This window comes from Sesamum indicum, linkage group LG12, assembly GCF_000512975.1.
Source record: "Sesamum indicum cultivar Zhongzhi No. 13 linkage group LG12, S_indicum_v1.0, whole genome shotgun sequence".
In the NCBI taxonomy this organism is placed as follows: domain Eukaryota; kingdom Viridiplantae; phylum Streptophyta; class Magnoliopsida; order Lamiales; family Pedaliaceae; genus Sesamum; species Sesamum indicum.
Genome location: NC_026156.1, coordinates 767,834 through 792,750, shown reverse-complemented (window position 1 = coordinate 792,750; position 24,917 = coordinate 767,834). Strand labels below are relative to the sequence as shown.

Genomic DNA, 24,917 nt, shown 5'->3' with positions numbered 1-24,917 from the left:
GTAAATATCTTTTCAGAAAGAATTTGTTAAAGATAATGGAGTTGGCAGGCAAAGGGATCCATATGACAAAACATCTATAGTGGACCATAGTGCTAATTGAACTTTTGAAGGAGAAAGAGATTGCAAGTTTACCATTTTACTGAAAAGGAAGAGTGGAAGACTTATTAATATTGTACTGCTTAACTCTGTCTTCTCTGCTTTGTAATTAACTCAAGAATCCATTAGTATTGGATTTGACTGCCATGTGAATGAAAGAATATATACATTTCTCTCATTATTCATATTACAGACTATTAGTTTCTTTGTACAAACAGAAGATTCGGCTGAAGAAAGAAAGGGGCGATAGGAGTACCAAAATTGCTTGTTTTGTGTTAATGCATTCATGAGTCAATCTTTTGAGTGGATCTGTCATCTAGTATGCAATTCTTGACCTAAAATATTATCAAGATGAGTTGAAAGCTTCCTTTATAAATCTTATTTGAGCAATGTCAGCCTCATCAGCTTGTCTCAAGGACTTATTTGTCAATGCACTCTTGGTGGATAAGATTCTAGTGAAAAAGGTGGTTGATATATGTGTTTAGAAGCATTTAAGGCAAGTTAATGTTGCTCAATAGAGAAATGTCTCTCAGCAAATTCTACCTGCCTGTTATTACACTGATATAGGTTTCGTTCAATGAGAAGAGGTCATAAGCTCCTAATATCTCTTCTTTTGAGCTTATGCGACCTACTCTTAAAGTTATTTCCAAGCACCAGCAACATCTTATAAGGTGTTCTTACCAGAAAATAAGCACCTCTTATTTACGTTGTAGGAGGGAAGACTTACATAGTTGTGCCCATGCATGATTTATTAGGTACTCAAGAATATTGGGGAGATACTTAAAGCAAGTGGTGCCAGCTATTCCTCGGTTGTCAAGACAACAATCATGTAGGGAATCCTTACATTTCTCTCCAAATCTGGGGCACATGCATCACCACAACCCACAAAATTACCTACTGAATAAGTATTTTACCGCTTGCACTATTTCTCAATTTTCATGAGATCCTTCTCTGTTTCTTTACAGGTTGGCTGATCTGAATGACTTCAAGAAAGTGAATGAGATCTATGCTAAATGTAAGTTCTCACAATTGTCTTAACTTGGTGTTGAGACTCTGAACATCCTCTTATATGTTTCTTTTTGGCCATTGTTTCACTATATGTCACTACGTTATGTCCAATTCCAAAGAATATATGAAGTCAGTGAATCCTTGCTTATTCTCTGTCCATGAACTGCATGAGACCTTTATGAGGATTATGTGTAATTTGCTCTCTATTTATTAATCTCAATAGCCAGATTTACTCCTTTCTAATGTTCATGTAAATTAGTGAAAAGTTTGTGCACAGTTTAAAAGAAGTCAGTTTATTTTGATTCATTCTATGGTTAAGGCAATTGTTCATTGTCGTGTTATTTACGGCTTCTATATAATATGCTTGTGAGCATGAGGCTCAACTCAGGTCAACTTACTCATGAAATTAACATATTTTTGGCTGCCTGAACAAATTTCTTATTCAGGATGTGGAAGGACAAGAATGTTAGGTGTTTTGAGTTGAATATATAAAGCTACATAATGGCTGCATAAGTATGGTTCAAAGATGCTTTTATGACTTTACAGAAAACTCCGGTCAATTAGATTTTGTTAGTCCCTTTCTCCCATACTTGAAAATCTGTAGGAAGGTCTTTTCACGGTAATTGAATTGGTACAATTCTTAATATTTATAATATTTTGGCTTTCGGTCCTAAGCATGAGTCCATGATGATGGTTAACATTGTCAATAATAAATAAGGTGTTGTAAGCTAGACGATTTTGATTTTATGTGAAATTTGCCTTGTCCAAGTTTATGAATAGTCAAGTATAGTATATGTCTTGTCCATTGAATCTTTGATCTCTTCACATCAATTTTCTTCTGTGCAGATTCATGGGGTCCTTGCTGTATTTTTTGAAGTTTACGTAGTTGTTTGTGCTGCAGATTTTCCAGCACCTGCACCAGCTCGTTCGACATACCAGGTTGCAGCACTGCCCATGAATGCAAGAATTGAGGTTGAATGCATAGCTGTGCTACAGTAGCTCCTAATGATTCTCGAGCCCAACTTTGACAAAGGTTTAACTGATTAAACTTCAGCAACTATGGTGTAGTCTCCCGAGTTCTGCGCATGAGGAATCTAAATTAAACCTTTCAAAGAAAGAGTTACACCTGCTGGAACTCTTGTTTTCCTCCTTTTTTTCTATTACATTCTTCTTTTAGTAATCCCCCTTTGTGTTGCTTTTCCTGTTCCTGTCATCGACATCTTGAGCATTTAAGAGCTTACAATCCCTTAATAAAATATGACAATTTTCTTAATTCACATGGGTAAATCTGATCAATGCTTTACATGAATCAACGTAAGGATGAGATACAGATATTATAGCATAGCACATTCTCTACGAATGATCAATTGCATAACAATGGTGATTGAAGTGCCTCTCTGAGCCGACTACTGGTACAACCCAATTTTAATGTTTGTGCCTGTACAATAAACCGGCTGTTTCCTGGATAAAACTAAATCATTACATGTTAGACTTATAATAACATCATCTGCTTATATGGTTGCCGATGCTGATCTGTCTGAACCATAAATAAGCCATAGCTTTCTCAGCACTGATACTAAGGCATATATAAAGAAAGTGAGAAAACCAAAGAGCCGAATACCACATACTCTCCGTTGCATTTATAATGGAACCCGAGTAGATTCAGTGGACAAAATATGAGCAGCTTACGATTGAGAAGAAACCAGGTTTGTCATCCACTCTTATGTCTGGACCTAAATTTTTTGCTTCAAAACCTGGCGTAACTGGATCTTTTGACTCTCCATCCTCGCTTCCAAAAGTCTGGCCTTCAAACTACTCTTCTGTGCACTACGTGGCCATTCGATGCATCCTTTCATCCCTCGGTTTATATGTGGATTCCCTGAATCAGGTGAGCTCCACTGTCCAGCCAAATCATGAGGACTAATCCCACCTTTTCCTGAATCACAGTCGGTGGATGTTATAGCCCCGTTAGAAAGTCTTCCATTTGAAATCCTCCGAGTTATCCCCTCGACTGATATGATCCTGTAATTATCACCGTTGCTTGGGCATGATCTCCAGAACCTAGATATGGATGACGCCTTCTTTGACTGCCGCGGTTGTGCTGAACCAGCTTCACTAATTTCCGTAGTCGGCGTCTCATCCCCTCCATTTCTTGAAACATTGCTGACCCTGAAACTCTTGTTGACAGAAGGATCACTTCCATCCGGTGAATAAATTGAGCCTTGATCCTCAGGATGGCTCACAGTTTCCCACTCGCTAGCATCCTCTTCGAGTTCATGATTCTGATTCATATGTATGTCAAGATGCCTGTCAGAACTGTCTTTGTTGAGCCGATTTACTTCAGGAGTCACAGTATGATAGAGTTTGGAGTCGACCTCCCTCTCATTGGACTCACCAACATTAATGTCTTCAAAGATGGAAAATATATCATCTGGATTTGGTGGCTCATACGTTAATTCCCTGATATCTTGTATGTTAACAGAGGTTGCCACTTCCCTGAGAAACTCTGCTTTCTTCATCTCCTCCAAATCTGATGTTCGGCTTTTGGAACTCAGAAAAGCCTCGAGATCTGCTATTATCCTGTTCATCTGGGAGTACTTTTCTTCAAGCATCACCTTTGCATCAATTAACTTCATCTGGACTCGTTCTTCACGCCAAACCTCAGCCATCTGCAACATCTTCCTCTCTTCTTCCACTTCCTCCCACAGTTTCATTGATTCTCGTTTTAGAGTTTCCACTTCAGCTTTGTCTTCTCCAATTTCTTTAGCTAGTTCATCACAGACCTCCTCCACCAGTTCTCTGGCCTTCCTTTCCTTTTCATATTCCTGAAGATATCGTTTGGCTGATAACTTGGCATCAGCCAATTCATTGACCAGCTTAGAATTGACTAACTCCAGCCTTTGACGGCTTTTCTTCTCTCTGCACAACTCAACTTTCATATCATCTATAACTGCACGAATTTTTTCGTGTTCTCTGCTCCTCCATGCTGCCCTTTCATCACTGAGTTTTTGCAAGAATTGCTCGAGTTTCTTTTTCGAAGATCTGCGCTCAGTTTCAAGTTCGTTAATTCTGGCCCTAGCCTGCTCAAGCTGTGTCTCAAGGGCAGATATCACTGGAGCTTCACGCGCTCGTCGGTTAGGGAGCTTTTTCTGGCCAAATATTTGCTTCAATTCATCTGATGTTTTCTCAACAACAGGATCCCACTTTGTTGCACCCTCCATTGCAGAGTTGGGAAATTGAAACGACGGATCAAACTGCAGCATGTAATAGTGTTAGAAAAGAAAATGAGAAGAAACCCATCTTTGTTAACTAGTCTTAACATCATTCAGCAACTTGCAACAACTAGTTCATAAACCACAAATCTTGTAATGTAAACTTCCCGAATTCCATGTACAAGACAGTCTACAACCTATGGCTAGTCATTGTGCAGAACTCAGTACAATTTACAAGATCGGCTCATTCCATAGTCCCATTTGACAGTCAATCATACTCGAGCAAAAGTTCAAAAGGGAAGGAGCACCATGAACAAAATTTATTACCTTGTGCAGAAGCCCGTTAGAACCAGACACAGAATGTGGACTATGTACCATATCATTTGCAGGAGAACTATGTATTCTGTCGACTTGTTGACCGTGTATTGCGGCCCCAAATCGTGCATCTCCAGACTGCATGTAAGAAGACAAAGAGCAAGACGAATATGAACTACATTTCCTTGAAGTTGGCAGAAGCAGAACTTTCAAGCCACGCCCAATAGCACAAGATCTAAGAAATCAGCAAACTCATGAAAAATGCTCTTTGCAACAGAAGTCATACAAGAACACAAAATGGGAAACCAATATGGTCCTGAAAGTTCCATTATCACAAACTTCCAAATAATTAATGCAATTGAAGGCAAATTCAAAAACTTACAAACACATAAGACTCCTTCTCCAGTGGACCACTAAATTCAAATAAAGAAAATAAATTTCAATTACAGAGATGTATGTAATTAAAACCCATTTCATGCCTCTCTGTCATCCCCCTTGCACTGAAAAATAACACAAGCACAAGTATTATTTCCATTCAAAAGCCGCCGCCTCACCCTCAAGATATATAAATAAGGAAATTGATAATACTCTACGTTTGATTCACCAAAACATAATGCAATAATTGCTTCACAGTATAATGCCAATCCGCAGCCCCAGAAAAATGGAAGAACTAAGTAGCACCGTACATATATGCATATGCTACGTATCTAGAACTGAAATCAGAGTTTTGAAAATACAATTTCTCAGGAAAAACTCTACCTGAAGCCCTAACCTTCCGCCACCACCAGTCTGAAACTCCGGCAAATGCAGCCGCCAGAGTCCGGCGCCCAGCTTCCTGGCAGAAACCACTGGCCTAACTCTCCGTCCACTCTTTCGGCCAACTTCACTGGATGGTTTCTCCATCTCGTCCTCCACTGAATTAATCTTGTCATTGGATTCATCAAACTTCCATCTAAGTAAAGGGGTCTCGGGCCGGCTGCTCCGTTTGGTAGATTCCCTCTTAACCCGGACTCCGGCGGTGGACGTCTTGGGTTTCCGGCGAGGCGGCTTTCCTGGAAAAGTGGGCTTATAAGAAAGATCTGATGGTGGTAGAGGGGATAGCGTTGGTCTTGGGTGCTGAGCTTCTTGGACACTGGCTCTTTCCACGGTTATCTTCATTGTTGTGATGCCGGCCTTAAGCTCGTCTCCTACATGCAAAATTTTGCTCCACTTGTCTTTTGAAGCATGAAATGGTTTTGGGTGTGAGAGTGTTAGATCTGGGGGGGGGTTGGGTAGGGTAGTGGGGGACCTTTGATCTCTTTTCAAACAGTGGGAGAGAGATGGGTAGGGGAAGAACAAGCATACGTGTATGGGTGTAGATTTGTACGGTCAAGTGGTCAACGTCCCCTATTACATCAACAGATTAATGATTTAGTATTTCTCATGAAGATAAATAAAAACAAACGACATCGTATGGGTTTCATGGTATACCGACGGCGACCTTCATCCTATCATATTTTCTTTTCAGACCACCCTCCTTCTTACCTATAAAATTGGAGTAACAAACACCACACACACATTTATTTTACCTTATACTCTATTTTTACTCAGAATATACATTTATCCTTATTCAATTTTTTAATTTAAAAAAAAAAAAAAAAGGCCAAAGAATTTATGATGATCCGCACGTGATAATAGAGGATCCATCCAAGAAGTGAGTAGTGTTTGAGAGGACAACATATGCAATAAACGAAACGAGATTGGCATGAAATTCATTTATTACTCCAAAAATCTACGTAAATTTACTGGGACTTGCTTTTTCAACTTCAAATACTTAATTTTAAATGCTGATACCAACTCAAGTTTGAGTTGGATTTGAATTCGTACCTCATTTTTTATATCATACAATACTTATTTTTCCTAAATACTAATTCTATTTAATTTTTTAATCTAACTTTAGTTCAATATGTTAGACTTGTTAATTAATGGGCAATACCTAAATTCGTACCGTTTTAATAATTCGTAATCAGGCTCGTAGTTAATATTTTTATATTAGATTTAGACTCGGACATATGCCTATTAAAATATTTTTTTTTTTATGGATAGAGTCTGTACACTAAATATCCCCCTAAGAATGAATATCGGTATGGGTAAATTTTTAATATTACAAATGCATTTTTATTCGTTAATGTAAAACTATTCAATTTGTAAACTTGTGCTAAATCAAAATGACTATTTGTCCACTCGAATTTTAAAAAATTATTTTCTACTTAATTAATTTATAAACATCATAATTTCATAAAATTTTAAATCAAATTGATTGACGTATTTCATTATAGACAGCATTAAAGTGAATATATATTATAGGGTAAAATACACTTTGTCCCCCTAAGTTATCACTGATATAACACTTACCCCTTTGATTGACAAAAATACCCTCATATATTGAATAATTATAATATTTTTTTAACTTTTTGCATATTAAATCATCACTAAATTATTTTTTGATTAATTCTTTTTAGATCACAAGTGGAGCATAAATTAATGGATAAATTATATTTTGCCATCTATACTATGCCGTTTTTCACTTTACCATCGAAATATTTTGTGTCAATTTACTATCTCAACTTTGCGAAATTTGCACATCGCCATATATGATAGTATTTTTTATTGATTTTTCTGTCGAAAAAACATCACATATTATGCATATGTAAAAAATATCACATCGCATAACCCTTGAATATCGCTTGTGACTGCATATTATTTTTTTCCAGAAAAAAAACTTGATTGAAAAATAGTTATAAATGGCAAAATACAAATTTCATAAAGTTGATATTGTAAATTAATATAAAATAAAAGTATAGATGTCAAAGTGTAAAAACGTCATAGTTCGATGACAAAATGTAATTAAACCTAAATTAATATATATAGTAGATATACAACAAATATAATATAAACAACAATTTTCATATATGCTAGTTAATAAATTGACAAATATATATGCTTACCCAAAAGTTAAATATTTTGAAGAAATAAGTAAATATAAATATTTTATTTTTTAAAGAAAACATATTCAAAAAATATTTAATTACTCATCTTTATATAAAAGAATAAATAGTTAATAACTTAATGTTATTACCAAATTAATAAAATATTTTTATGGAATTATTTTGTGTATTGTTTATACTCATTCATTACTTAGACTTAAGTCTGTAAATATAATAACATTCAAACTATTTAATTTACTAATTTTCTATTACTTCATTATAATTAAAATATAGTTTTTTCAATTAAACTAAAAATACATAATTGTTAGAAAAAAAAGGAAATTCTTTGAACTATATATATAACATAAGGGCAAAATTGTCTAAAAATTTAATTTACATCAAGTACAATTCATGGAGGCAAAGTGCATTTTACCCTATATTATATTGTTAATAGTCAAGTATAATTTTGTCTATTTTTATTTACTTTAAAGGATTATAACAAAACGAGAGTATAATAAATAGACTTTGAGAAAAATAAATAGAAAAATTTATAAGTATGACAATAAAGATAATTCTTTTTTAGAATTTTAAAAGTATAAAAATCGATTTAAATATATAAAATTAAAATTATATAAATTCCATTATTGAAAAAAATAATAATAACCCAACTGATTCGATACAAAACTGAATTAACCCAATAAAAAAGGAGTTGACTCTGGATAAAATACATGAGCTTCATCACCAGCCCCTCCACAAGACAACTAAGATTGTACAGATAATGTAAGAGAAATACAACTAATATTATTCTCGATAAAACAGTAATGGAGACTCGCAATTCCAACATTTGACAACTTCTAAATCAAATGATTCACAAAAACAATATAATATGGGATAATTACATATTTCTCTGTTGATGTTTTGGTATAATTACATGTAAATTTTCTGTATTTAGAAAATTATATCTAGCATTCCTGAAATTTGCTTCCGTCTTACAAATAAGTCACTCCGTTAATCAAAGTTCACTGAGTTTGCTGATATTAACAAAAAAATTGAATGAAAATTGATACTGACCGTCCATTAATCTTTTGCAAGTCAAATAACTTTTTTGAACTAAACTATCTTTATAATAGTAAAGATATATCTTCTTACATGCATTAATGCGTTAGACGTATAAGGGTAAGTTGATCATAAAAACAAACTTATTTGACCTGCAATAATCAATAAGTCAATTGATAGTAGATATATATATATTTTTATTAATATCAACAATTCGATAATCTTTGTCTAATAAATATACTTATTTATTAAATAAAAACAAACATTAAAAGTGTTAAATAAAATTTTAACATGTAATTATACCAAATATCGAGAAAGTAGAGTTTAATTATCCCATATAATATACATAAGGCGGAATGTGTTAATGATTTGAGGCGAGTGAGTGAGTGAGGTGGTAGTCATCAACGTTAATAACAGTGATAAACGTTGTAATTATGAATTGATTAAAGCGCTTAATCATGACGTTCCTCATGAGATCATGTAGATGAGATATTCCCTTCGCTAGCTCCTTTTCACCCGCGTTCACACCCTAGATTCCGTTGCTAGCTCCTTTTCACACGGAGCGGCTTGATGTCTACTAGCCGGCTCTTGTGAGCCTCAGCTTCTGCTATAACCGTCTGACACTTGGAAAGTCTTATCCCTGACGGTACACGTATCATCTATCTGGAAAAAGAGTTCACACCTCATTTAATTGATTATTCTTAAATATAATCACTTTGGAATTATAATATCCGAAAAAAGTCTTGTCATAATATTTCACATTTTAATAAAGACAGACACATTTAAAAGGATTGAGTAGATAACTGCACCTCAATTACCTTTTGAAAGATTACTTGTATGACTTGGCGGATTGACATGGTTTCCCCAACCGGGTCAACCAACACAACTCGGATCCCTTCAATGCTGGCGGTTTTTAAGTATTTCTCAGGAAATCAAGAAACGTAAGCAAATCGAACAAGCCAGGTTAGTAGCCGAGCTCAGCCGCCAGTCCCTTCAATTAGACGACTCAGTGGCGGTGGCGTCACCTAATGAGCCTTCAGTTTGAGCCAACCCGAAATAGGTGTACGGGCCCCACATACCACAACCACCTGCCTTACCCGCCCCTTTTATATATCACCCGCTTCTCCTTCCACTCTCAAATTCTATACATACAGCCCAGAGATATCCATTTACACGCACAGAGAGTAGATACTATAGTATGGGAAACTGCATAAGGAAAGGATCCGCCGCGGAATGGGGCGGCGAAGACTGGGGCTCGTTCGCATCGGGTGATAAAACCGGAACCCGGGGGGATCTCTACAGCCACTCTCTCGGCGTACAGAAGAAAAGCCTTCTGGGAGAAAGCGACGGCGTTTTATCTTCTACGGAGGTGAAGATCAAAATCTCGAAGAAAGAGTTGGAGCAGCTGGTGAAGAAAGCAGATGCACAAGGGCTGTCAGTGCAACAGGTTTTAGCGCAGTTGATGGACGTGGGTGATCGGTTTGAGGCCCATCAACGGTCCTGGAGGCCCGCGCTGCAGAGTATACCTGAGTGACGATGAGGGTAATTGCGTCAATTCAACATTCGCGGTCGTGTTCATCCAAATTTTTATGATTTGTCTGATTCTTTTGTCACATTTTGTAAAAATTTTGAGGGCTATGTAAATAGAAATATTTATGTAGGAAATTGGAGTGAAGTCTAATGTTTTTATTTTTTGTAAAGTTTATTTTAATTTATGTTTGTACCTAAATTTTGGGAATCATTTGGTTGGTGCTGGTCCAGCTTTTATTTATTTTAAAATATATTATTATTTCAAAATATTAATTAATAATAAAATTGATTAATTAAAATTTTTTTGTACTTAGATTGATTCATATGATGAAATAATCCATTAAATTGAAATATCTAATCATTTGAACTTAATTAATTAAAATTAAATTTAAACCTTAATAACAGTAGGCGCATAGCAAGTGTCCATTCAAAATTTAAATGAAAATCTAATTTAAGTAATAAAAAATTAAGAAACTTGAATTAGGAAAAATTCTCATTCGAATTAAATCAATTACAGAGTGAGTGTATTATACTTGTTGTGTAATTGATAATTTTTTTTGAACTGTATACCAATCATACGATAAGTATATTACACTTGTCATATGAATGATTTAAATTTTACCAAATTGGGTTCGGGCTAAAATTTTCCCCTTCAATCAGATATATAATTGTTCTTTGATTAATTCTCTAACCAGATTATGAGCCTTACACATAGTAATTGAGTCTTTCACTTTGCACCTTTTTGGTCTGGTCAATTAATTTTGGGCTGATACATCAACATTCCCTTTACATATGTTGTAAAATTATAAGTACGTCTCAAATAGAGTACAATTGTGATTTAGTTGAATGATATGTTTAAGTTGTTCTCCCGTGATGGGAACAATGTAAATAAAGTTATAATTTTAAAATAATGTACTTATCATTTTGAGCGTATGTATAATTATACCTAATATCAATGACACCAATGTAATTTACTCTTAATTTTATAAACTATTCGACCTTTTAAAGCTTATTTGTTATATTCTATAATATTATGCATATAATAGAGAAAACTTATTCATAAAGAATAATGAAATGATTAGAGGGTGAAATGCAAATAATTTGTGGTTGGTGTTGGTGGGTAAAACAGAGAAAGAATCCTCAACATTACAAATAGAGAAAAAAACCCAACTTAGAATAGGAAAGATTGACTTTTATGAAAATAATAATTTAAATTATTAATTATTATTAAATAGTATTTTCCGGTATTTGATTAAGTGTGTTATAATAAGTAGCATGATATTTTTCTAATAAATAAAATTTAAAATTTAATTCAGATTCAAAAAGATAATGTACGAATCATACAAGTATGTCTAGATTCAAAAAAATAATTATTTTAGATGAGATCCAAAAATATTTTTGGTATAAACCCCCATATATTTTGTACCATCAATCACCATAAATTTTCAACGTCCAATCAAAGTGGGTGGCGCCATGTGACCTGAGATTAGGGTGTCGAGCCAGCTGATAAATCACTTGGACAGACTTGGTCAATGCCACTGGATTGGGTATTCATCTAATAAGGTTCACACTCAAATAATATATAGAATTAAAATATTTATATATATAAATTATGTTTATATTTATATAGAATTACGATATTTATATATATAAATTATGTTTATATTTTGCATAATTAAAAAAATTATCTAATAATTGTAAAAAAATTGGGATGGTTTGTAAATAATGTTAATATTTTTTTGTAGATGTATGTGTATTTTTTTTATTTAAATAAAAATTATAAATTGATGGGTATAGAAGTAATTATAATGAAAGAATATAATGTTCTGTATTTTACATTACTCTAGTTAAATTAATATAAATACAAATGATATGTGGTAATGGGTATTGTTTATTATACGGAAAATATAAATATAAATATGTTGGATGAAAATAAATGTTGAGGATGTTAGGTATAATTTTTTTAAAATAATATGAAGTTATTATTTAATTACACAAAATTTTAAAAAAGTGGCGTAATTATTCCAATATTTATATTTGATGTAAAAATAATTAAGTTTTACCTCTCCAAGAGCACGAAATGAATTTTACATGTGGAGAGGGGCAAAGATGCTTGTCCGATACCTTCGTCCAACGTAGGGCACACTTTTACGAATTCGCCCTCATCAGATGAGTAACAACAATTAGGGGTGGCAGATGAATTGAGCCGACTCGAGCTCGAAAAATTCGTTTTCTCCCGTGTTGTAAATATGCATTTCAACACTAGTAAATGTCCCATAACTCCCACTTTTGCTCTTTTAGTGCTGGTTTAATTAGGGTGAAAATTTGATGTATAAGAGAAATAAAAGTAAAATAGAATGCATAAAGAGAACTTTGATGCTTGGCTGGATATAATAGACGAAAATAAAGTAAAATTAAATATATATAAAATTATTTCAAAATTCAAATTGGATCGAAAAAATAAAAATATAAGATCTAAAAATACCAGAAAGTATCGATTTTACTTTTATGAACTATATTGCCTACAAATATAATTTCTCTCCAATTATTTTTTCTTTCTCCCCCTAATAACACCCACATAATTTCGGTACCGATAAATGCACATGTGTTTGAAATTAAATTAGGGTTGTGGTAGTAATTTTTATTTATTTGAGACTGAATAGTTTAAACTAAAAAACAATACTTATTTTATTCGAAATGTTGACATATAAAAATTATTATTGTCGTTGTTTGACGCTTATTTTTATTTTTAAGTATATTAAACTTACTTTTTAAATTTTTTAGTAACTTTAAATTATTTTAATATAAATATGCTAATACAAAATAAAGAAAAATGATTAATTTTTAAAAATTAAAAAAAGTAATTTTTTCATACTAAATAAAAAAATATTTAAAATTTACTTCTATTTCAATCACAGCAAACAAGATAAAAGAAAAAGAAAAAGAAAAAGAAAAAGAAAAAAAAAAGGAACGCGGACGGTTAAATTTCGGAGGGCTTTTTGGAGTAGGGCAGATTTGATTTGAGGTGGAGGTGGCTTCATTGCTAAACCGCGCCACTCTTTTCAATTTCTCATATTTCATTCTTGGCGCCAATCCCCCCAAATTGAAAAACCTCACTCCCAATTTTTCATCGATCTCATTTTTGGATAAAGAACCCTAGCAAGCCACCGTGTCTCTCATGGCGGATTATGATTTTGAGCCTCCATCCTTCTCTCTAGGGCTCGATTTTGATCTCCACTCGGAGCCCCACCCCACCCCACCACCCGATTCGCTACTCCGGCCAGCTAAGAGGCGACCAACAGCTGTCAATCTCCGGACGATTGTAGAAGACAGCGAGGATGATTTCGAATCTCCCGTTAGGGTTTCCGATTCTCATGTTTCGGACCCACCTCCGGCTCTCAAAAGGCTTTGCCGTGGACCCACGGTACAACCCACATCCCAGTCCAGAAAGACGGATTCTGAGGGTGCGCCCTGCAATGTGGATGATGAGATCGAGGATTTCTCTTCCGAGGAAGATTGGCCCAGAGGTATTTGAATTTCGTAATGTTGGTTTGATGGTCAGTTTATTACAATGGCCTTTTTTGGTAAAGCAGGAGTATCTGCAATGTATTTCCAGCATTGGAAGTATACAGAAATCTTGGAAATTAGTTAAAAGTTTGAAATTACTTTGATGTTTGCACGACTATTTTGTGCGTGGGAAGTCTTTTGTTGTCTTCTAATGGAAAGAAACACGTGAATGGAGTGATGTGGTGTTATAGCATTATAGATGTTTGATAGAGCAGGCCTCTTCATTTGAGGCTTGGGTTAGCTGACCTCTCTTGCTCCGCATTTCAGGCGAATATACGTTACTGAGCTGTGTGTGCAGCAGCTATCATAAAGTGAATGGTAGTCATCCACATGTGCAAATATTTTCCTTGTGAATCTGGCTTAAATTAATCAAGAATGTATAAAAGTGAAATATTACATATGCACATTCCCTTTTGATATTGTCTCAATCCTAGGTGCATGCTGGAGGAGTCACCAGGAGCATGTGCAGATCTAGGTTCTAGACATTTAAAAGAGAAAAAAAGCTGAAATTATATGTGGCTGTGCTGAAGTTGCAAAAGATATTGCATACAAATGACGCAACTTCTTTTCTTAATGGTTTTCCATCATTATTTAAAAAATTCCATTGCTTTTGTAACAGGAATACTAGAAGCTGTTGTTGCTGGTAGGAATATAATAGATGCATATTTGAGATTTGAAATGCTTTATTCCAAAGCTAGACATAACAAACAATTGGAGACGCAGTAGGTTGAAAACAGAATTTGCTGTTGTTGTAAGTACTGTTTGATTGTGAAGGCATCTCATGTAACCTTAGTGAAGTACTTAACAGGCAAAGCTTGACGCTCTATAGGGCCTTGCTGAAAAGCTGTTTGTTAAAATGACCCGCATCATCTGAAACCCTGATTATTGCGTTTAGCGTGTGTTGCTAATGGCTTAACTTTATAGGTACATCATTTGATCAGCCATTCCCTGTGTATGCTGATATTGATAATCTAAGTTTGTTATTTGTTCTAAATAGCAGGCATTCGTCCTACTAATTCTGTGTGTAGCAGCTCAAAGCCATCCCTGCGTGGACAGGGGGTTGTGAGTTTAGATTCTGGAAGCCAATGGAGATCAAGAAAGTGGAAAGAAATTTCAAGAGCTTCGGCTTCCGCCAATATGGAAACAAAAGGCAACAATGAGATATTTCCTAAATTAACTGTGAGTCCTCTGAGAAGATTCCAGTTGATTGATTCTGATTCTGATTCTGATGATCCTTCCGTGATTGAAGACACAAGCAAAGAAATGCGTCGTGCAACTTTGTCTCTGAACAAACAATCAGATACTAGTAAACATGTAGCTTTGAGCAATAGGGAGAAAAAAGAAGCATCAGTTGGCAAGTGCCAAAATGATGACTTATGGAAAGATTTCTGTTCAGAGAAGAGTTCCCACATTCTTACACCTGCTTTTGATGAAGTCTGTGAAGAATATTTCAAAAACGTGAAAAACAAGAGTAAATCAGAAGTTGACTGTAAGGTCTCTGACAATGAGAGGACGTTGGATGTGGGCTCTCTTCCTCCTGCTCATTCCTATTTTTTCCACAAGGATTCAAGAATTCAGAAACTAGTGCGTGAGCGTTTGCCCTACTTCTTCCCCTTGGGAGCAGGAAGCAACCAAGAATACAAGCAACAAAATGTATCAATAATTGATTACATGTAAGCATATTAAGTAATTTCTTTTTTTAAATCTTCTTTTATTGTTTTACATGTGAAAGTTTATCAATTGAATCTGTTCATTTTTCTGCAGGGGCCAATTTGCCCAAGAAAATAATTCCAGGCAAACAAATAAGAGCCAAAATGTTGAGAAAAGCTCCACAAGAAGCAAGAAAAATGTCAAAAAGTCTCAGGTTGACAATGCATCACAAGATTCTGAGAACTGGGTGAACCCTAAAAATTGTGTTGGACTTCCAAAAAATGCTGGCAACCGAAGGGTACATGCAGTTAGTAGATCTGCTGGTCACTGGTATACGGGCTCAGATGGGCACAAAGTAAGTAAAAATTTTCTGATTGTATCTAATGTTTATTCTTTTCGCTCTAGTTTAACACTTATTATTTCTGATGAACTATATGCAAGGATGTTTCCTATATATGCTTAATTCTTTATCAAGACTAGTTTTCATTTTAGCTGTGATTCCTTCCAGTACATTCTACTTCTTGGTGCAGTAAAGACGAATGCCAATCACATTTACCCACACATAGGATGCAATCTTAATGGGATTTGTCCTCCCAAATGATATAGATAAAATTGCTGATATACTTTGTTGCCTTCGGAGTTCAGATAAACCCCTAAGCACCATTTTTCTTTTCTTTGCTTGTTAACAAACAGTGGAATATTCATATGCACCCTTGACCAGGATCCTTTTCTTTTGAGATGCATGTTTAATCTATTTTCTCCAATTGTATCTTTACCAAATTGTTAAATACTTTTCAGGTTTATGTGGACAAGAATGGGAAGGAGTTTACTGGTAAAATTGCTTACATTCACTACAGGAAGGTACTTTTCTGATGATATCTTGGGCTTCTCTCGGATGTGCCTATGGATTGTTTGGATGGATTGCTCTTCTCCTGTTTGACCTCTCTAAAATATAGCCTTACATATTGTCGTTTATATATGATGTTGGTATGCACAATTTCCAAATTATTTTGGAGCAAAATGGCTGTAGTTGGTATGAAAGATCTTGTTAACCTGATGCATCCATGTTTTTGATGAATTTACCCTGCTTTTGGTAACTCTGTGTAATCAAATTCAGAATGCTTATCCCAGCAAACTTCAATCTTATATTGGTGATATTATTTTCAATGTGTTGACAGGAAAGTGGAATGGGGTTAAAAAATTCAAAGAAGAAAACTGCTGCTAAGAAGACAACTGCTGCCAAGAAGAAATCTGCTCCAAAGAAGAAATGATTCTCAGTTCATAAGAGAGTATGTATGTATAACATGCATTTGTAGGATGAGATGGTGTATATATTCGTCTTTTATATTTTATGACATCTTCTCCTATTTCCAATGTACACTTCATATATGTAATTATTTATTATTTTTAATACAGCATCAGGTTTGGAAACCTTGCGAATATTGCAAGTACTAGAACCAACACTTAGCACGCTGTGTAAGAACCTGAATTTGTTGGCTGCAAATTGACACCTCAGATCATGTCTACAAATACTTTCTTTCTGGTCTTTGCATTTTCATTTTTGAAGTTTTTATGTTTGGTTTTACGTTGATTGACACCATAGTTCAATATAAAATGTAATTTTATTAATTGATTCAAAACATTCACATCTCACACGAAAATTAAACAAAACTGAAAATATTCATTTGCTATTGAAAGTGAAAATGCCAACAAACTGGCCAAATTTTTATATCAAATTCCAACTTTAGTGATCGCCAATCTATTTTCTTGACAATTCTAGTGATCTCTGTTTAGATGGTGCTGGTCATGTAAAACTTACTCTACAATGGGTATTCTGAAGAACCACCTTTCTTGTGGTCTAAAATTTTTTGATTCCTGTTGCAAAATAATAAAAGTTTCCTGTCACAATTAAGGGTATGGTAGCATTAAAAAAAAGGTAATAAATCCCCAAAAAAGCAGACGTCACGTGTTTGAAAATTGGATAGAATTCCCCAAATAAAAACCTAGCGTAGCAATCACACCCTAAGAAATATAGGAAAAGGCCCATTAGGCATTAGCCCCCTTACCTTAGCTTCTCATTTTGTCTTGTTACTTCTCTCTTTCCATTGATTTCTGGCCTCCAGTTTTCTTTCTACTTTCAATCTCAATCACTGCAAGTACTCCCTCTTCTCTCCAGACACCCTCAAACTCCATTGTTGTAACTCCCGTTTGTATTATACATAGAACAAGGAAGACATGGCTTCCTGACGAAAACGTGTGCTTATGTGATAAGTTTTGGAATTTCAAGAATGGAATTTTCTGGTGCTTTGTTTTTTGCTTTGCTGGCTGACTTGTATTACCAGTTCAGTTGACTTGCAGCAATCATAAAACATTTGAAAACTCTCCTTTTAGTTCCTGCTTCTGTCTCTGTTTGGCCGCACGTTTCTACTGAATTTGCTTTATCTATCTTCTACTGCAAGGATCTCATGTAATTCTTCACTATAACTCTTTGCTTTTTCTTTATCTTCATTCCCTCTACAACCAGCCAAACTCAGAGTAATCACTCCCCTGAGATGTCTCTACTCTGTGTTTTCTGACAGATTGATATATTTGTAGCAACACAGGCAAAAGGGACTTCATTTTTCTTTGATTCATAATTGATTTCTCCATGGAAACTTCTGGGTTGGGTGGATTCTTGCGGAACAGGAGGTTCGGAAGCTACTTCGACGCCAGCACGGGGCCAAACACCGAGCCGCCGCCCAGAGCAATGGTGGATGGACAGCAGAAAAGGGCAGGAGGCCATGAATACTACACGGACGACGACGACACCGGGTGGTTCCCGGTGCTTATATCATGGGTGAGAATTGTCGTGTGCTTTGTGTCAATGATGTTGACGACGTTCATATGGGGTGTGATCATGGTGGTGCTGCTGCCGTGGCCGTACCAGAGGATTAGGCAGGGGAACATCTACGGCCATGTCACCGGGAAAATGTTGGTAAGTCCTAAAATAAGTTGGTTTCTACTCATGAATATTCTGATATCCTATTCCCCAACTTCGGGATTTTTCCTTTGTTTTTTCTTATTCTTTTTTAAAAGGTAAAAAAAAATCATTAAATTTATAATTTTCTTTTGTTGGTGAAATGGACAAAAAATAATAAAATAACGTAAATTACAATTACGAATACGTTATTTGAAAAATTATAAATACTTTATAATATTTGATGAAATTATATAATTCTTGGAGGAAGCTATCAAATTGTCAAGTTTGCCCTTATTATATTTTTTAACAAAAAATAAAAAATTTAAAAAAAATTGGATGGGGTGGATAGAGAAATTTTAAAAATTAATAAAAAATATCCACTTAGTCCAACAAAAAATTAAAAAAATGTAAAAAACAAATAAAATCATAATTTTTAATTTACAAGGGCATTTTGGTCAATTTATTATATAAAATGGATAAAAACCTTTCGGATTGAGCTAATTGTTAAGTAGCCGTTAAAATAAGGAAGATATTGATAATTATTTAACTAACGAAAAGATATTTTTAATTATATGAAATTTTTGGAGAAATTATTGTAATTTACTGTACCCTCCGATCGTACACATTATACGGTCCGTACTTAATCTGTGAAAATTTAAAACAAATGGGCATGACATACGTAGCTTAGTAGTCCAGATTAAATGCAACGTGTGACTGAGATGGTGTTTGATTATGGTTCAAACCCTATGACCAGCATATGTGTGATGTGGTTGTTGGGTAGGTTTCGATAAATATGAACGTCCTTTGACGCTTATATCAATAATGCCATTAAATTGTAGAGTTAAAGCATACGAGCTTTTGTGTAGAATTCGCATAATTCAGAATTGATGGGTCCAATGGACTTGATATCAATGATTCAACGAGTTTGATGAGATTTCAACTGATTCCACCTGAATAAAATGATGTTAATTTTTATATTTTTCACGATAACTTTAACCATCTTATGATATTTGATATAATTACAAATATTTTCTCGTTATTTGAAAATTACAAATATCTCCTAATTTTAACATTCGTCTACAACGAGCCCAATTTTATTAGTTTCCATTAATTTTCCGGTCTGATTTTTGTGTTGAACTGATTAAAGTGCCTTTTACATTATAAATTATTTGATATATTTTTTAGAAAATTTTGAAATATTTTTATGAATTAATATTTTCTCTAGAATATTTATTTTACCCACCTTAATTTTTTTTTACATTTTTTCAAATATTTTTTAAAATAATTTAGCAAGGGTAAAATAGTAATTAATGTCCACTTCACCGTCTAAGGCTACATAATTATTTTCTATTGAGGAGGGTATTTATAATTTTTCTAAATAACGAGAAGTATCCGTAATCATGCTAAACCTCAAAAAAATATTTATGAGTTTTCCGTATTTTCGAAGATGATGAAGGCATAATGGTAATTTTCTTAGGATGGGTACTGAACCCCACATCAATATTATAGCAAATTGTTGGTCTTTTTAAAATGTTTCACGTTGTTTTTTGTTTGATATATACAGTGAGCCCTGTTAGAAATTTATGAATGTGGTTAGTTGAGCTGGTAAAGGAGAGACAGACATGGAAAGGGAAGGGGGATACTATCCTCAAATTTGGAGCAAATGATGTGGCTAGTTTTTCAAGAAATTTAAGAAAGCCGTTTTCTTCTTTCTCTGTCCGTCTGTCTGCTTTGAAGATGGGGACCTTAGCTGGGCTTTGAATGGGAAATTAAGCTGAAACTACTGTTCTCAATGACCATGACATCACAAGGTTGCTATAATATGTTAACAATGTCTGAACTCTAACATAACAGTATCTAAATCCCACCAAATAAGGAGCTAATGCTTTTATAACTCTATCAGATATCAAGATCAAGAATTGAGCTTGATAACGTCTTAGCCAACAGCTCAAACAGTTGACTTGTTCTTGCACTTAAACAGTTGTTTACTATGTTTGATCATACGCGATATTCATATTGATTGCGGGACTGCCTGCGCGCAGATGTGGATTTTGGGGAATCCTATAACGATACAAGGCGCTGAGTACTCGAACGAGAGAGCCATTTATATAAGTAATCATGCATCCCCCATAGACATCTTCCTTATTATGTGGCTTACTCCCACTGGAACTGTTGGCATTGCAAAGAAAGAGGTAGGTATCGTTATTATCTCTCCCTACCCTCGACTCGTTTAGCATATCATGACAGCATTTCAAGAATTCTTGCAATCTGTTTTTGTGCAGATAATATTTTATCCACTCTTCGGACAGTTGTATGTTTTGGCAAACCATCTGCGGATCGACAGGTCGAATCCAAAGGCAGCCATTGAGTCCATGAAGGAGGTAGTTGAATATTTCACCTACTTATGATCTTGCTATTAGGCAGATTACAGCATCTGCTAACCACTAGTCTCTCCTGCAGGCTGCTGATGCAGTTGTTAGGAACAATCTGTCATTGATCATTTTTCCAGAAGGCACACGGTCCAAGAATGGACGTTTGTTACCTTTTAAGAAGGTAAGATCAATAACTGGTTTTTCGATCTCATAGTTGTAGACGTTGACAAGGCGTATTATTAGGTTATCACCCCCTCGACTATGGTTATATTATATAAACCACCCATGTTGTTTGAGTATTTGCATGGATATCCCTCTTAATTAGTGCACTGATAATTCCTGTCAGTGACGTTTTCATTAAGACACACCAGAGAAGAAAGATTGAGAAAAAGGAATAAAACTAATAGGAAGAGAAAAATGTTGTTAGCCACCTTACTTCTTAAAATTATAAAAGAACCTATATATCAGACATGCTAAACAGTGTGTTTGACACTCGTGTCTTTCTTTTGTTTTTTGTTCTTTTCGGGTTTGACACATGTCAGGACGCTGTAGGGGTGATTACTTGAAGTGTCGGTGCATCATACCCTTATCATTATATGAAGTTCTAAATCAAAATTGCATCTATGCAACAGGGGTTTGTGCACTTGGCGTTGCAAACACGTCGCCCGATAGTCCCCATCATCTTGACGGGCACCCATCGAGCTTGGAGGAAGGGCAGCTTGCATGTTAGACCGGCGCCTCTAACTGTAAGGTATCTTCCTCCTATCAGAACTGACGATTGGACGCCCGACAAAGTCGAAGACTATGTAAAACTGGTTCATGATGTTTATGCCAAGAATCTGCCCCACTCTCAAAGGCCTACTCCCCCAGCATTATCAGAAAATGGTGGTTCTTGCCGAACTGTGGCTTCATAGCTTAGCAGCTCCGTCCAAGGTTGCTGGCTCTGCATTTGAAGCTTGAGTTATGATGGTAGTTGGAAACATAGTCTTCTGCTACTGACACAGAGCTATTCAGCCAAGCAAACGCCGATTTTTCTCCAATAAATTGGCTCTCAAATTTGATGTAGAAAATTCTTATATGTACTATGTGAATTTATAGCGGAATATTGGTTCAATACGTCGATATTTTTTAAAAATGATAGTTTTTATATTTACTGCAAAAGTTGTCAAATATTGTATCAAAATTTGGAGCTCGTCTACTAATTAAAATCTCGAGCGATCAATTTAAAGGATCTTGGACTAAAAATCAAGTACTCATTATCGAGACTTCAACAATAACAATCGTTTGAGGGTTCGGATTTCTTATGTCGAGTGTGTAATTACATCTTTACATCGACTTTAAAATGTTATTTTCTGTCAAATGTCTTTTCAATACAAACTTTTCTTTTAATTTTTTGTTCTTACAAGAGTAAGAGTTAGGATGTCAATATATAAAGAAATAAGACATGCATTACACATTTTCATCATCATACCGAAAAACAGGTGAACAAATAATAATTGGTTGTGGGACAAGTTTTTCAACCTTTCCTAACTTGGTCTGCTTTCAGCATGTGGCTAAGGTTTAACATGGAGATTGGTTGGTCGGCCATATTTCTGTCATAAACAACAAGATTAGGTCTGAAATGCACCTGTTTTGAAGAAACCAAGATTAGGTTTGAAAATGATCACGCTGCACATATTTATTACCAAATGAAAGAGAATTACGTGTGCCTGCTACAATATACATACATACATACATGCCACCAGTACCACAGATATTGATTAAACTTTTCATACTCTTAGTTTGTGAAAAAACTGAATAGGATGCATTTTATTATTTTCTCTACCTTGAAATACAAGAAAAGGAAAAAAAATGAACACATCTCTTATATCATGCAATGTGACATTCAAATCTTTTAAGTCAATTCCTTGATCACGTCTTTATTCTATTAATGTGCCACTCTCATCCATGGATCACAATATACCCCAATTCTTCTTGAATTTAATTATATGTTTATATCATGTCAATACAATATAAATTTCATTGCTGACAGCTTACGTATCATTAAATGCATTACTGAATATCGAGCATTAGCCTCGTGATGCAATACTGAAGAAGTAATCTTTTTTTATATGTATTAAATGTGAAAAATATTAAATAATGTGAATCATATCATATCAGTAGAAATTAGTCATGTACGTATTTAGTATTGATATTCAATTTTTCCGGATTAAATTGCTCAAATAGACCCAACTGATAAATGGCTCATGCGCCCTTCAAAACATCTTAGAAGCCCAAATGAAATGGCTAGACTTCGGCCTAATTGATCCATTTCAAAAGTCCAAGAAGAAGCCTGATACAGAACCTTGGGCCTGACTGAATTTTGTATATAAGAATTTCAAACAATATATACATATATATAAGGATAATTATACAGTCATTTTTTTAAGTTTGAAAAAGTTATAAATAATCTCCTATAAATTTGAACTTACATATAATTCACTGATATTTATTTTTATTTAATAAATAGATCCCATGTTAGTTAATCGAATTTGTTAATATTAATAAAATTTTTTTAATAAAAATTCAAATTTACCCTGACTGATTTATTATATGTTAAATAATTTTTTTCTAATCAAATTATCTTTAAATATATTTACATGTTAATATATGTGACTAGAGATATCTCCATCCTTATAAGGGTAATTTAGATATATTGAGCCATCTTTTCTTAAAAGAATTCAAGGTGGTATAATGGACCAATACATCCATCGTTTCGTTAATTTAGATGATTTATAATATACTAAACGGTCTTTGTGTATCTTTTGTCTACCCATAATCATGCATGTGATAGATTACTTATTGAAATAATTAGATTAAAAACACAAATTCGTAGACAATGCAAACGAATTCACTTCCAAAATTAGATGACTATTGATTGTCAATGAAAATCGATGTCGAATATCTATAGTATCACATGATCATATACCATTAACACAAAATTTAATATTAATAACAAAATATTAAATTATAATTTTAAAATTTTCATTAATAGTAAATCTTAAATGACAAACTTTTATCTTATCATTGTATCGTTCATATCGTATTGTGTCCATATTCACGAAAATGCAACATTAAAGTGCCACATTCTTGTTATTTGCTTTAGATTCTCATTAAGAATCCAACAAAGTGTAGGGCTATGGAGACGCTAGCTAGTGTCCAACATGTTATTTCACATGATTCATTTGGTGGATGGAGTTCATTGTATGTCTAGTCGTCTGATTTCCAGCAACACGCAGCTGATCATCACTGCCAACTCCAAACTCCCAAACAAAAAACCACAGCCCAAAAGCCTTCCTACCCAGAGCTGCGCCCAGAAGCAGCAATGGCAGCATTTGCATGATTTCAATACGTGTAAGCTCCACTCCTCCACGTTCTCGCCATGCAATTGCTCACTTCCACTATAAATACACTTGCTCCCTCCTCCACTTCATCCTCACTCAAAAACATCCATCAATTTGCTTTAATTACTCATATATACAACTGGAGATGGCAAGGTTCACAATAGTTCTCGCCGTGCTCTTCGCCGCTGCTCTGGTGAGCGCCTCCGCCCATAAGACGGTGGTGACAACCAGCGTGGCGGAGGAGGGGGAGGAGGAGAACCAACGAGGGTGCGAGTGGGAGAGCCGGCAATGCCAAATGAGGCACTGCATGCAGTGGATGCGGTCGATGAGGGGGCAATACGAAGAATCATTCCTGAGGAGCGCGGAGGCGAATCAAGGGCAGTTCGAGCACTTCCGGGAGTGCTGCAACGAGCTGAGGGACGTGAAGTCGCATTGCCGCTGTGAGGCGCTAAGGTGTATGATGAGACAGATGCAGCAGGAGTACGGGATGGAGCAGGAAATGCAGCAGATGCAGCAGATGATGCAGTATCTTCCCCGTATGTGCGGCATGAGTTACCCCACGGAGTGCCGCATGCGCCCAATCTTTGCCTGAGCGGATGTTGAGTAGAATAAGAAGACACTGTTTCTCTCCGCAGAGGAAGTAGCCTGTGCGTGGGCTAATTAATGCTTGGTTTTGGGGAGAAATGGTGGGAATAATTAATAATGTTGTAGCACATGATCGTGTGTCTGGTAATAATAATAGTAGTTGCGCTTTAGAGCTGCCAAGTAGTGTTGTTGCATCTGCATCGGTTTATTGCCTATAA

General features: G+C 35.0%; 5 protein-coding genes across 9 annotated transcripts in view; 4 read left to right on the top strand and 1 right to left on the bottom strand.

Moving 5' to 3' along the window:
* The window catches only part of LOC105175148 (reactive Intermediate Deaminase A, chloroplastic-like), a 3,274-nt gene extending 897 nt beyond the window's left edge, over window positions 1–2,377 (top strand). The window contains exons 4-7 of the mRNA XM_011097494.2: window positions 493–560; window positions 852–925; window positions 1,062–1,111; window positions 2,006–2,377. Of these exons, the coding sequence (XP_011095796.1) occupies window positions 493–560; window positions 852–925; window positions 1,062–1,111; window positions 2,006–2,103 (290 nt within the window). The 3' untranslated portion in view covers window positions 2,104–2,377. The remainder of the gene's footprint in view (window positions 1–492; window positions 561–851; window positions 926–1,061; window positions 1,112–2,005) is intronic.
* Window positions 2,384–5,995, bottom strand: LOC105174863. Its single transcript, XM_011097093.2, has 3 exons — window positions 5,391–5,995; window positions 4,644–4,769; window positions 2,384–4,358 (listed from the first exon to the last, which is right to left on the bottom strand). Exons 1-3 carry the CDS (start codon window positions 5,787–5,789, stop codon window positions 2,838–2,840), a joined length of 2,046 nt encoding a protein of 681 aa, XP_011095395.1. The 5' UTR covers window positions 5,790–5,995; the 3' UTR covers window positions 2,384–2,837.
* Window positions 13,151–16,915, top strand: LOC105174861. Of its 4 annotated transcripts, none has more exons than XM_011097087.2 (6): window positions 13,151–13,710; window positions 14,748–15,423; window positions 15,515–15,755; window positions 16,199–16,261; window positions 16,579–16,689; window positions 16,817–16,915. In XM_011097087.2, exons 1-5 carry the CDS (start codon window positions 13,362–13,364, stop codon window positions 16,669–16,671), a joined length of 1,422 nt encoding a protein of 473 aa, XP_011095389.1. In that variant the 5' UTR covers window positions 13,151–13,361; the 3' UTR covers window positions 16,672–16,689; window positions 16,817–16,915. The 4 variants fall into 4 exon arrangements, with proteins under 4 accessions (XP_011095389.1, XP_020553895.1, XP_011095388.1 ...); XM_020698236.1 differs by having other exon boundaries at window positions 16,579–16,693; XM_011097086.2 differs by having other exon boundaries at window positions 16,579–16,915.
* Window positions 17,420–21,884, top strand: LOC105174862 (1-acyl-sn-glycerol-3-phosphate acyltransferase). Of its 2 annotated transcripts, none has more exons than XM_020698533.1 (6): window positions 17,420–17,867; window positions 17,996–18,374; window positions 20,402–20,551; window positions 20,642–20,740; window positions 20,820–20,912; window positions 21,364–21,884. In XM_020698533.1, exons 2-6 carry the CDS (start codon window positions 18,048–18,050, stop codon window positions 21,643–21,645), a joined length of 951 nt encoding a protein of 316 aa, XP_020554192.1. In that variant the 5' UTR covers window positions 17,420–17,867; window positions 17,996–18,047; the 3' UTR covers window positions 21,646–21,884. The 2 variants fall into 2 exon arrangements, with proteins under 2 accessions (XP_020554192.1, XP_011095394.1); XM_011097092.2 differs by having other exon boundaries at window positions 17,980–18,374.
* LOC105174860 (2S seed storage protein 1-like) lies at window positions 24,192–24,917 on the top strand. Its single transcript, XM_011097085.2, has one exon. The coding sequence runs from the start codon at window positions 24,260–24,262 to the stop codon at window positions 24,704–24,706; it is 447 nt and encodes a 148-aa protein (XP_011095387.1). The 5' UTR covers window positions 24,192–24,259; the 3' UTR covers window positions 24,707–24,917.

Bases quoted from the DNA above. Each gene is read 5' to 3' on its own strand.
- LOC105174861 (XM_011097087.2), top strand. From the start codon at position 13,362: ATGGCGGATTATGATTTTGAGCCTCCATCCTTCTCTCTAGGGCTCGAT. The intron at 15,424-15,514 runs GTAAGCATATTA...ATTTTTCTGCAG, and splicing joins GTATCAATAATTGATTACAT to GGGCCAATTTGCCCAAGAAA. The intron at 15,756-16,198 runs GTAAGTAAAAAT...AATACTTTTCAG, and splicing joins CGGGCTCAGATGGGCACAAA to GTTTATGTGGACAAGAATGG.
- LOC105174860 (XM_011097085.2), top strand. From the start codon at position 24,260: ATGGCAAGGTTCACAATAGTTCTCGCCGTGCTCTTCGCCGCTGCTCTG.
- LOC105174862 (XM_020698533.1), top strand. From the start codon at position 18,048: ATGGAAACTTCTGGGTTGGGTGGATTCTTGCGGAACAGGAGGTTCGGA. The intron at 18,375-20,401 runs GTAAGTCCTAAA...GCCTGCGCGCAG, and splicing joins ATGTCACCGGGAAAATGTTG to ATGTGGATTTTGGGGAATCC. The intron at 20,552-20,641 runs GTAGGTATCGTT...GTTTTTGTGCAG, and splicing joins TTGGCATTGCAAAGAAAGAG to ATAATATTTTATCCACTCTT.
- LOC105174863 (XM_011097093.2), bottom strand. From the start codon at position 5,789: ATGAAGATAACCGTGGAAAGAGCCAGTGTCCAAGAAGCTCAGCACCCA. The intron at 4,770-5,390 runs GTAGAGTTTTTC...TCTTACATGCAG, and splicing joins GCGGAAGGTTAGGGCTTCAG to TCTGGAGATGCACGATTTGG. The intron at 4,359-4,643 runs GTAATAAATTTT...TACATGCTGCAG, and splicing joins CTAACGGGCTTCTGCACAAG to TTTGATCCGTCGTTTCAATT.